The sequence below is a fragment of the Mytilus californianus genome, unplaced genomic scaffold (assembly GCF_021869535.1).
Source record: "Mytilus californianus isolate M0D057914Y unplaced genomic scaffold, xbMytCali1.0.p SCAF_7, whole genome shotgun sequence".
Lineage (NCBI taxonomy): Eukaryota > Metazoa > Mollusca > Bivalvia > Mytilida > Mytilidae > Mytilus > Mytilus californianus.
The window spans coordinates 29,627,064-29,640,203 of record NW_026262723.1 but is presented as its reverse complement, the minus strand read 5'-3'; the positions used below and the strand labels follow the sequence as shown (position 1 = coordinate 29,640,203).

The following is a 13,140-nucleotide window of genomic DNA, read 5'->3' as shown; positions in this document are numbered from 1 at the left end:
ATTGTAGAACGGTAAACGTGAAAACGACGAAAATCGAAATTCACTTTTTGTTTAGTAGTATAAAACGTGTCATTTGAATTTCAATTAATTTCAAAACGTGTTAAAATAAAATTGAGAATGGAAATGGGGAATATGTCAAAAGGAACAAAAACCCATCCAAAGAGCAGATAACAGCCGAAGGCCACCAATGGGTCTTCAACGCAGCGAGAAAATCCCGAACCCGGAGGTGGTCCTCAGCTGGCCCCTAAATAAAATTGTGTACTGGTTCAGTGAAAATGGACGTCACACTAAACTCCAAAGCATATAAAGGAATTAAAATTAAAAAAAAAAAACATACAAGACTAACAAAGGCCAGAGGCTCCTGACTTGGGATAGGCGCAAAAATGCGGCGGGGTTAAACATGTTTTGTGAGATCTCAACCCTCCCCCTTTATATTAAGCTCTAGTTTAATGCCTATGATAATTCATTTATATGGTAAGTAATGACTGCATCAAGTCAGGAATATGGCAGTTTTTATTACATGTTCCGTCGATAGTGTTTGATTTTGTCAGTTTTTATGGATTTCCTCTTTTTGAATTTTCCTTGAAGCTCGGTTATTTTTTTTAATTTATTTTTTAAAATAGTCGGAGATTGCTTGTTCAGAAATCAAATAATATCATCATGAAGTCATCAAGCAGGTGACCATAACTATCTATTTTTCCATGGTTTAGGATTATTGTCAGTGTGTACAGTTCTTGAGTTCTTCTCTGATGCTAGTGACAGGGAATGCAAAAAGTTGATAATGTCAATTTGGTTGTTTATTTGATGTCTCAGATGTCTGTATAAAAAAGTGAATATAAAATCTAGCATTTCATTTGTTGTCTCAGATACCTATATAAAAAAAGTTAATACAAATTTGGTGTTTCATTTGATATTGTCTCAGATGCCTCCATAACAAAATACTTTGTTTATAGGGGGTAAAATAGCTTTCTTCCAAGAAAATTATAGTTGAATGGTGCAACCTGGAGCCAAACATATCATGTTCAAAGACTGTCCTAACAGTTAATCTTACTTAAAAACTTTCCTTCCGCTGTAGAAACATGTATATCCGATGTTTGATCTTGGTGTGTGTACTTTACAAATACTCACGGCCTACCTACAATCCCATAACTTAGATACACCTCAAAGCATGAGAGAGTATGACAGCATACTTACATTTCATGAGAACCAATTTTATTATGTCAAGTTTTACATTGGAATAAAATTCGTAAGGGTTCCGCGGAACCCAGTGTCTCGCCTACTTTTGCTGTTAATCGCAGGCTCAACAAAAATGAGATGAGGAAAAAATTTAATAAAAATATTCCTCTCGATACAATTTTTTTATTGTAAGAAGCTTCTGTCCATGTTTGGTAAAAATCCAGGATAGTTTATGAATCAAATAAATGTTTTAAAAAATTTAACTGCAAACTGTATGTAATGTTAACTGGAAGAAAAACTAAGTCCATTTATAAGTAAAATATGGATAAACAAGTACAAAATTTTAATAAAAATTTCCTTCTAGATACTAGCTTTTGATCATAAACAAACTTCTGTCCATGTTTGGTACAAATCCAGGATAGTTTAAGAAAGTTATTAAATTTTAAAAACTTTTAACCACAGAGTGAATGTAATGTTTCCTGGCAGAAAAACTAAGTCCATTTATAAGTAAAATACGGAAAAATAGGATTTTTTTTTTAAAATTTACTTCTGGATACTATCTTATGATCATAAACAAGCTTCTGTCCAAGTTTGGTAGAAATCCAGGATAGTTTAAGAAAGTTATTAAATTTTAAAAACTTTTAACCACAGAGTGAATGTAATGTTTCCTGGCAGAAAAACTAAGTCCATTTATAAGTGAAATACAGAAAAACAAGATTTTTTTTACAAAATTTACTTCTGGATACTATCTTATGATCATAAACAAGCTTCTGTCCAAGTTTGGTAGAAATCCAGGATAGTTTAAGAAAGTTATTAAAATTTCAAAAACTTTAACCACAGAGTGAATATTTGTGGACGCAGCCGACGACGCCGACGGAATGTAGGATTGTTATGTCTCGCTTTTTCGACAAAAGTCAAGGCTCGACAAAAATGTAACCTATAGCTTTATGTCATGTAATTTGAATGATGGATTATTTGTTGCTTGCTTAACGTCCAATGCCAAACTTTTCAGACACATTCAGGACAAGAACAAATTAACAATCAATACAATATAGATAATATAGCTAGATAAAGAAAATGATACAGGAATCTCATCAGTAGTCATCTTGTGTCATATATTAGTCACATTGTGTCATATATTAGTATTCTTGTGTCATACATTAGTCACCTTGTGTCATATATTAGTAGTCTTGTGTCATATATTAGTCACCTTGTGTCATATGTTAGTCTTGTGTCATATATTAGTAACCTTGTGTCATATATCAGTAGTCTTGTGTCATATATTAGTAGCCTAGTGTCATATATTAGTGGTTTTGTGTAGGGATGTCAACGAGTACTCGAGTATCGCTCGGTAGTACCGAGTATCGAATACCACAATGAAACTCGACTAATTGGTTTTCTGTTAGATTGTTGTTGTCTTCTTAAAGAAAAATATTTTTATTAAGAGCGCCTCCCGGGAAATTAAATATCAATCAAAAATTTGATTAAAATTAAAATACGTTTCAAATGTTTGCGTTTAATTGTCATTTAAAATCCCCTCGAACAGAGGTAGGCTATGAACAAGAACACCTTTCCGGGGCTTACACTTTTAGCTGAACATATGTTAGTCATTCCACCACCTCTGTACCATCATAGCAAATACTTTCATCATTTTAGAAATCGACTCGTCCCATAAAAAGTTGACAAAATAATATTTCTAAATAAGAACAAATTCGTTGCACCCTGTGTCGACCCTCAGAAAATGGTTAAAGGCATCAGTAAGTTCTAATCATCACCCCTTTGTTGATCATTAAATGTGTTTTTTTACAATTCCCAAATACTGTTGTTTGAGTAATCATTTGTCTATAGATGTTTATTGGTCAATTGATTAAATAATTGCCAGTTTATATAATTAGTACTTGTAGTAAATGAACTATAAATTATGGAACGAAATTCTTGGGACTGTTATCTAGGCATTAGGTAATAATGTTGAGGGTTTTACGTCCATAAGACAACGATCCACAATACGTAAAATGGGTATAATTTTGTGTTTCTATTTTGTAGATGTTGTTCCGAGCGAGTACTGGAGTATTGCTCGGTAAATCCAACGAGTACTCGATTACTAAATCTTCACCGAGTTGACATCCCTAGTTTTGTATCATATTAGTCGTCTTGTGTCATATATTAGTAGTCTTTTGTCATATATCAGTAGTCTTGTGTCATATATATTAGTAGCCTAGTGTCATATATTAGTAGTCTTGTGTCATATATATTAGTCACCCTGTGTCATATATTAGTAGTCTTGTGTCATATATATTAGTCACCCTGTGTCATATATTAGTAGTCTTGTGTCATATATATTAGTCGCCCTGTGTCATATAATAATGTTTTGTAATTTTGGAGAATTTGGTGTTGATAGCAGATCTTAGATATAGTATGTTTACTTTATTTACATTTGTTTGCCTTGAGGGAAATTAAGAACCTTATAAATATTGCACAGACATACAAAAAATTTGGGGAATGTACTAGTAATGGGACATTTATTGGTAAAAGAAATACCGACAAAAAAATGCCCCCCAAAAAAACCATGAAAAAGACAAACATACTTCTTGTGGTATGTTGTTTTTGTATATGATTATTCTCTTTTAAATTGCTCTTTTAAAATTTGTCAGGTTGCGCCTCCCCTAGCTTGCTATGGGATATGGGTTTTGCTCATTGTTAAGCCTTACTGTGGTCTCTGGTGGAAAGTTGTTTCATAAGTATTCATAACTCATCTTATTTTCATTAAAAAATAAAGACACTACATAGAAAACTAAAGACTTAGCAACAGGTACCCCACACAAAATTAAGATTACGTCTAATTCTAAGAACTGTGTGTTGACCTCTAGGTGTATTTTGATTTATTGTGTCTCAGTGAACCTTTGACCTTGGTGAAAGACTCAAAACCCTAATGTTGCATATTTTTTTTTAAAGTTCACATTGTCATAATGAACATGTAAACTAAATTTCAAGTTGATGTGGCCACAATTGCTTGTTAAATTGCAATAAACCAAAACTTTTACTTGTTATGAGATTGACTGACTGACAGATGGACAAACAGACTGAAAACATAGTGCCCCCTACTATTTTTAGCAGGGCATAATGAAAAGATTTATTATACTCTCTTTTGGTGTGTATAGTATGCAGGTTTTTACACTCGGATATATTTTTGAAAAGGGTGTGTGTATTATGTATGGCTACACAGTTCTTTCAACTTTTTTTCAGGTCCAAATTCTGACGTGGAAACCAGTTAGTCAGGAGGAAAATGAAAATGAACACTAACTTGATTGTTGCTATGTTTTCATGTATATTTGTATCTGATTTGTAATGTTATATGCAAATAAAAATCATTTAAGGTAGATGGGGTGTCTAAATTATAATCCATAGAATTTTTTAATAATTTCTCAAAATGTAGTTTATATCATGCTTTTAAAAAAAAAATAATAAAAAGAATGGGTCACTGGGCTTATTTTCACGCTACAGGTTGTGCAAAATTGACAGATTTTGTATGGATTATGCATGGAAAACCCAATTTTCTGCCATAAAACAAAAACTACACCATAGAATTTTGAGATAAAATATGAGAAGATAGCTTTAATAGTATGCTTTCAGATAAGAAAAAGAAAAAATGGGGTCACGGGACCCGTTTTCTTGCTACATAATAAAATAGGTAAATTCCTAACACATTCCATTGTAAAAGTAACTTTATCTGAATTATCTGCCCTTACATTTGAGTTGCCTCCCCTTATGTGGCAAAGTTGGAAAAAATAGAATCAAACAAAAATATTCTGTTTTTTTGTAAAATACAACCATAAATATGTCATTTCCTATATTGAAATGAAAATTCTTACAATGAATTAACTACTACTCTCAAAATTTGCACCTTTTATTAAAGATCCAGACCGATTGTTTTCTGGTATTTCAAAATCCAAGATGGAGGAAGACACCCTATCTACCTTAAATGCTTCAGTAGCTGTTTTTTGTGTTTTCTTGTGTCTCTTCTCTGTGCCACAAGTAATCATGAGGTATGTTATTATAATATAAACTGAACAATTACAAAATATTATTTAATGATAGATTTGTTTAAATCACACAGAATAAAGATTACTAACGGAACGTAACAGATATAAATAAGTAAAATAACAGTGAACAAACTTGTCAATTTCATTCAACAGTGAGCAAATCTATTTTACTTTTTACAATTGTATTATCCAAAGAAAAAATACAGAAAAAGGTAAACAATGACCAATTAATTCATAAATTATAATTTTTGTTAACAAGAACTAAAGGTTGAAAGACCTGAGCTAACAGGTAACAATATTCATCAAAAGAAAATTGGAAAAGAATTGTGTTTTAATTAGGCAAAAAAAAAACTGTTACAAAAAACAAAGCCAACTTCTAGATATAATCACAAAACAATGTTAGGTCTTTTCCTATGCATTTTACTTCATTTACAGTATGGATAACATTCCTTAAATTAATCTTAAAACAGAAATCCATGCAGAAATACAAACTTTAAATTAAATACTTATACAATTGTAAATGATTATATTTCACATCTCTTTTTTAATGAAAAAACAAGTACATGTAACAAACAAAAATAATTTGACTACCATTCTGAGGTTAGTAACTAAAAATATTTTTGTTTTGACCAATGATTGTTGTTCTATGCTGTAGATGAATGTTTACCCTACATGAGGCTCAATTATATGTCTTAATGCCATTAGTCATATCCATTATTTAGGACATTTTTTCCCAATCGTACGATTTTGAAAATGCGTTACCATAGTGCATTATATTTTGAACTGGTGAACTATTAGACAAATCTTTGCATTAGCGGTGGTAATTTTTTGTTTATAACTTATGAAAATAAGCATGGCAGCATTTACAATATATAAAACATATCATACAATAACTGCTTCCTTTATCAAAGCCTAAAAATTAGATATGTATATACTACTACAGAACCAAAGAAGAATGGTGAATTCTGGTGGATGGGATGGTCTTATGAGTAGGGTGGTTTTCATTTTTTTTTTGGGGGGGGGGAGGAGAGATGGGTGGTCTGAATCAATTTTCACCTACCAACCATGCATAAAATCTAAATTGATAATTTCCTTTTCCGCTTTCAGGATTATTTTTTTTAAGAAACAAGAATCACCCATGACTTTTAATTGAACTGTATTCAAGTCCCCTATAAATCTACTTCTATAAGAACCTTAAAATGAAAACTAATTTTCAAATAAAGCAAACTAGATATATGTTTTTCAATGTAAAGCAAGTATATGTATATAAGCTTATTTTTCATATATAAAATGATACAATATTTTGAAATCAATAGACTTTATTATACTACAGAAATGTTTACAATCTACATCCTTTTTTTTCATGACATTATAACACCAAACTGACCAATAAGATGAAGCCATGAATGTCACATGTGTGATTATGTTCAATTGCAGAAAAAAATCTAACATTTTCCCACCATTTACAATCAGAAATTCCAGAACAAATTAAAAATTGTTTGAACATAATGATGACAATAAACTATTTGTGTGATCCTCGAAAATAGAAATTTCGCCTGAAAACATTTAGTTTACTGCACACAACATAAAAAAGGCTCATATGTTTCCCTGGCATATACAAAGAGTTATTGAATTACAAATTGATAACTTTCAAATAAGATGAAAAAAATACAGTGAAAACATTGCAAATATACAACATTATGTATACAGTAGGTATTATCACAAATCAGTGTTTATCTTAATTGTCTAAAGGTTTCAACATTTTTCTAAAATACTTAGAAAGACTATTCAAAAACCTTTCATACAACTTGAGCAATTTGCCAAGATAAATGGTGAATAAGCAAATTGGACAAATAAAAAAATGCTGAAAATCCATATACAATACTGTTTTGATATGTTTTGAAAAGAAAGACCTACATCTATTCCTTTCAATTTTTCTAATAACTTTCTTCTTCATAAAAGCATTGGTTAAACAAGAAGCACTAATCTACCATCACAAAAAAAGCACTATTTATTCTCTCTCTCTAAATTCATGTAAAGCAAGAGTTATTTCCCTTCATGGCAAGTATTTTGATGGATAAGTTTTAGCTGTTATTTTTTTCCCTGATTTATTTCGACTTTATTTATTTTCAAATAAGTTTTATTTTTTCCAGGAGTTTAACCTTTCACATAAAAAGAAGACAAATGTTACAAAAGTTTGCAAAAGAAACAACTTCTGGAAAACAAGGATATAGTAGCCAGTGAGTTGGCAAGCCAAAGTAAATACTAAGTAACTTCCCTTCCTATGTATCAAATGATTTTCTTTTTCTTAACAAATTTTGAAAGGATATAAACAAACAAAACTGATTCTACAAAATATTGTGACCTTTTTTGACATCTTGATCATAAGCATAGCATGACCTATTAACAGAAAATGAACAATAAGGCAATGTTAGTAAGCAAACACGAGGTAGCCTGGATATTGGTAGATTAAGTACATTAAATACTTTCTTTGGTACGAATGAATCAAGAACAGTATCAAAATATGACATTATTATAATTAAAACAAGAACACCTAACAACAAAACAAAATAAGCACTTTTACCCAGTGAAGTAGTTGTCTGACAATAATTTACACTATAAAGAGGCCTATCATAGAGGATATAAAGAGGCCCATCATAGAGCCTATCAAGAGGCCCATCATAGAGGTTATCACAATACTTACAGATATTTTATAATTTATTCATCAAATAATCCAAAATGGACATTTACTCTTTAATCACTTTTTGTATAAAAATGTCAAAACTGATGTTTCGTATCTGCCACCCAAGAATAGTTACATGTTTTAAATGTAATCAGAAGATTTCTCAAAAACCAATAAGCAGCCACCAAATAACTGATCACTATTTTTAGTAAAAAGGGCAAAAAATCTGAAACCATATTTTGTATATACCTTTTTGCTTCTAATTTATTCATCAAATTGGCCAAAGTTCAAGAACTTCATTTTTCCAGTAAATATACCCCCCTTATCTATTGGTTGATTTGACCCAAACTTATTCTCCCTCCTTTAAATATGGACCAATAACCGAAAGCAAGGGGCAATAAAAGGAGGGTCTATATGGGGGTTTAAGCAACATGCTTGATTGTCCTTAAAAGAACAGCATCTTAAAAAGCTAGGCAGGCAATGAAATGATTATGAATCCTTGGGAATGAATTCAGCAGCATTTAAGATGATTTTGAACAAATTTTGAATAAGCATAAATTTAAAGCAAGGAACAGTTGGTTTAGTTCACTTCCTGAAAGAAACAAGAATTTTTTTACACCTACATGTATAAGAAACAATCTTAGAACAATCAAAAGGATAAATTTGATAAAAAAAAACACACAAAATATTGACACTTCTAAACTTAAGTATATATATTTTTTCAGTTATAAACCTTACCTCTTCAATGCTTGCAGGTCTAAAAAATATAATGCCCAGCAAGCAGATATTTTTCATTGAGATTCAGAATTTATTGAGAGTATTCATTTGCCAATATTGTTATATGTGAGGTCTAATCAGCAAATTCAAGATAAAATGCCAACATCTATTCAATAATTGAGAATAAATTTATTCCTTAACATTTTTGCCAAATAAAAGACTTATCGATCTGTTTATATATCTGTTTTCATTTATTCTTTTGTCATAAATTAGGCCATTGTTTAATAGTTTGTCATGCCTTTTAAAGCTTACTGGTTTTGTGTCATGGTTGAAGGCCATAAAGAGACCTATAATTGCTTAAATCCATGTCATTTGGACTTGGTGGATAGTTGTCTTGTTGGCATTCATACCACATCTCCCTATTTTCTATAATTAACTTTATTCAAAATGTCACATACATAGATGTTTCAGCTTTGACAAAATATACCCATGTATACATTTCATTGCATTTATCCTTGTAAAATTCTGTGATTTTTAAGTAAAATTTATCTTGCATTTGAATGAATAAAATAGCAGGATTGATTTTTACTCTTTTTAACATTGTATGCTGATTATGACAATACCAAGAAATCAAATATTCACGAAAACATGATTTATACTCAATCCACGAAAATAGGTATCAATGAAAATACAATTATTTCTTCAATCCTCGAAAATTGGTACTCACGAAAATAAATGAATCCACAGTAATTATTTATATAATTTTGAACATGAAAAAAGTAAATTATCAATAAACCACAAGGATACAAACATTCTTTAATAAATCTGTTGCTTTATCGTAAATTATTTATCACCATGAACAAAAATATGACTGTCATTTCAAAACACAGAAGAGGGGCAGTAGGAGGGAGTGTCATCCCAAATTCCTGCAAAAAATAAAGAATTCTTTCCTAGATTCCTTAAATTAATCATTTATTCCGGAGTCTGGATAGGTATAAATCCTGAATTCCCTAAAAAAAATAATAGCCTAATCCAGAACTCCCCAAAAAGCAAGGCCCAATTTTCATGTCCAGAAAGGTTTTTTTTTCAGCCCCTCACATAAAGAATTCATCAATGTTTACCAGGACTATAAATGACTATCATCAGCCCATTTATTCACACAACCCAGTCCTGGATGGCCAATAAAATAAGCATCTTGTTTACAATGTGTAACTCACAGTCACTGACATGACTGACAGGACTGGGTAAAAGTTACTAGAGATGGTGGTAACCATCAAAGACGAGTTGAAATCAGTTATTTCAAAATAAAACTCAACTGCCTGTAGGGCATACAGTCCATTTATTTGTTCCTAGTGTATATTTAAATACCACAAGTATTTGTTCTATAATTCTTACACTCATTGCATTTTCTTCTGTCACAAAAAGGGGGAAAAACAATTTTTCTACAATAAATTACATAAAGAACCTTCAAATAACATAAAGGAAAACAATATTGTAACCATGGAAACAAAAGATATAAATTATACCTAAAAAAGTGGAAAAAGTAACAATAACGATATGGTTGACTATAAATATGAAGAAAAGTCTATGTCATCTTAGTCATATGTATTCTTTTATTGATCCTGATCAAGTATACTCTTTTATTGATGAATGTTTATACTGGCATTGCGAAGAACTGGTACAGCACTCATGTTTTGCTGTAGTTCAGATTTTGGTGCTTTAATTTGTTCATGATATATTAATGCACCTATTTTTTTTTGGGGGGGGGGGGGGGGGGGGGTAGATATTCTTGAGATCAAGTATTTAAAACCTTAGTGACACTTGTTTTACTTACACAAACATTACAAAAATATAGACAACAATTCTTGGTAAGAGAAAAATGAATATAGCTTGTTTTATCTTTAATGTGCTTTTACATAACTATATGGTGGAGGACCTATAACCAAAAACCCAATGGAAACAAATATTCCATGTATTATAAATCACCAAAGATGGTATAGGACTAAAAGCACCGATGATGAAAAGTACCTTTAGTCAGAAAACCAATAAAAGAATACATAAACCTTTTACACCCACCAACAGAAGTTCTGTTACTTAATATACATCTACATAGTGCTATAAATTTTATAAACTATAATAAAACATATTTCTAATATAATTGTCTTCATTGCTCTGGTTTGTTTTCGATTTCTCTCATTGGAACTCTAAGCTGTAGAGGGTCTCGTAATCGTTTGATATCATATTCTACTTTAGCAATTTCTTCCTTTAGCTTGTTGTATGTTTCTACATTCATCTTTGTCTTCTTTGCATTTTTATGAAGTGATATTAAATATTGTCTATCACGTAATGTTTCGTAGTTGTATTCCTAAAATGAAAATAAAATGTTCTTTACTAATAAATGTTAAAATATGACATGATTTATAACACTGATGGCATACCGTTCTTAAATTCTTAGTTGACAAAATTAGAAATTAAAAAACATCCAAGGTTCAAACTAGTTTCTATTAAGTGTACAATTATTTGTCATTTATTGAGTATATTACATCTTCAATGTTTCTTAAGATCTTATTAAAATTTCATAAAATACCTGTCTGGTGAGGACGAAATAAGCAAACATGGCCACAGAGGTACCGTAAGTGATGAAATACGTCACAGGTTCCATGATATCCCAGGAGTATTCCCACCAGGTCAGACGAGCCAGGACACCAAACTGTAGACTCATCAAACCCAATCCAACCCATGCCAAACCTGTCGTCCTTTTCAAAGCTTTCCCTTCTAAATCTCCTTTTATCTGAAAAAAATAATTCTTCATGTATTATTTAGAAGACATAACAGATTTTTGTTTTTAACTTCAAAGAAACTAATAAATCACATACACATTGAAGTTTAGATAAAAATGTGACTTATGCTTCTGATGTTTACCAAAAGTCAAATTTATTTATGCAATAATACCTTAATTTTCATCTTTAGATTCTAGTATAGGTTGATTCCCATGTTTAATCTCAGAGAGACACAACCTGGGAATTTACCAGTATAGATACAATTGGACAGCAGTCAAACTGAATTGATTTTCTACTTGTTAAATAGAGTTGTTCCCCTTTGCCTATAAAACATAATTTAAGGTATTCTGACAAACATACAGCAAAATATCAAGTTAGATTAGTTTTCTTTGAAAACATGTTTAGAAAATGAAAAGAAAATTTCTATAGTTTTCTTGCAAAGAAACTAATTTTGAGGCTGGTATACTATGTGAAAAAATACTTGAAAATATTTAAAATGTTTGGACAAATGAATAGTGGAGTATTTCTACCAAAGGTTGACAACTTATTTTGAAACCACCTTTCTCCAGATTAACCCGAATAATTCAGTCGTTATATTACACTGATCTACGATTACTTCATTAACGCCTGAATGCATAGACAATGAAAAATCTTCAATCAATCATTAGGAATTAGCTTGGGATTTACCTATCTTGATAAAATTGAGCTGATTACTGATTGGTCACCTTTTCTACAGGGCACCAATCACAATCCAGGATTCGTGAAGAGTTTTTATCGTGTTAGGAAAAGTTATATGTTTTTAGAAGAAGGGTTTTTCACATCTTTTCAAAACTTATACTGTGCAAAAAAATAAATGTATTTTTCTAAACAATTTCATTACAAAAGGAATGGAAATTCTATTTTCTTCATTTACCAGACTTTCTAATAGTACATTTTGTAACTTTTTTGGTTTAATTGGAGTCATTCAAATATTCTAATATTTAAAAAAACTACATTATGCCAATATAAATGTTATTCATGATAAAAATAGTTCACTGGAGCAACCATTATTAATGTGTCATGTTTTGAAATCAAAGAGCCAATTAATGGCTTTCTTAATGGGGGAGACCCCAAAGTTACAACTTTTCACATTTTTTAAAACTTTTTCTTTATGAAATCAGACAAAATTAATTGGAGTACAGTAATAAATTGAAAAATTTAGTAAGATATCGAAACATTCATTTTTTCAGATTTTGGAACTGGCTGAATGTAAATATGACCAATTAAAAATGTTCTATGCTTATTGCTGGTGGTATAAAAACAAGATATCTGTATACTTTTTCATAAGGCTGCACTTGAAGTTTAAGATCCTCTAATTTCTGGACAAGAACTTTCTCTTGTTCAAACTGATGCTGGTCAACATTAAGTTGAGAGTAAAGCTGAGCTATCAATGTTTTCACATCAGATAATGTAGCTAGGTCTTCATTTGTCATTGTTTCTGTAAAGAGAAAATAAATTCACCATATTTGGGAGTTCTGTAAAAATATTCCCTTAAAGAAATTTGTGTAACTATCAATTTCAAACTTATTTGTCTTTTCAACTTTTTCATTTTTTGCCTAATATTGTCAGTTTTTCTTTGACTTATGATTTTTTATTGTCCTATCCATGTCTTCTGTCTCTTTATTTCTAGACACAAGCTAATTTAGAGTATGACATACTACCTAGACAGTGGTGTATTTATAAAGACTTATTTTCATCTCAAGAC

The 13,140-nt window shown here is 30.7% G+C and overlaps 1 protein-coding gene across 1 annotated transcript in view; it reads right to left on the bottom strand.

The window, feature by feature from the left end:
- Positions 1-5,247: 5,247 nt before the first annotated feature.
- Positions 5,248-13,140, bottom strand: part of LOC127708003 (calcium uniporter protein, mitochondrial-like) — a 61,780-nt gene continuing 53,887 nt past the window's right edge. Inside the window, exons 5-7 of the mRNA XM_052212791.1 lie at positions 12,713-12,873; positions 11,204-11,407; positions 5,248-10,981 (exon numbers count right to left, since the gene is read on the bottom strand). Of these exons, the coding sequence (XP_052068751.1) occupies positions 10,781-10,981; positions 11,204-11,407; positions 12,713-12,873 (566 nt within the window). The 3' untranslated portion in view covers positions 5,248-10,780. The remainder of the gene's footprint in view (positions 10,982-11,203; positions 11,408-12,712; positions 12,874-13,140) is intronic.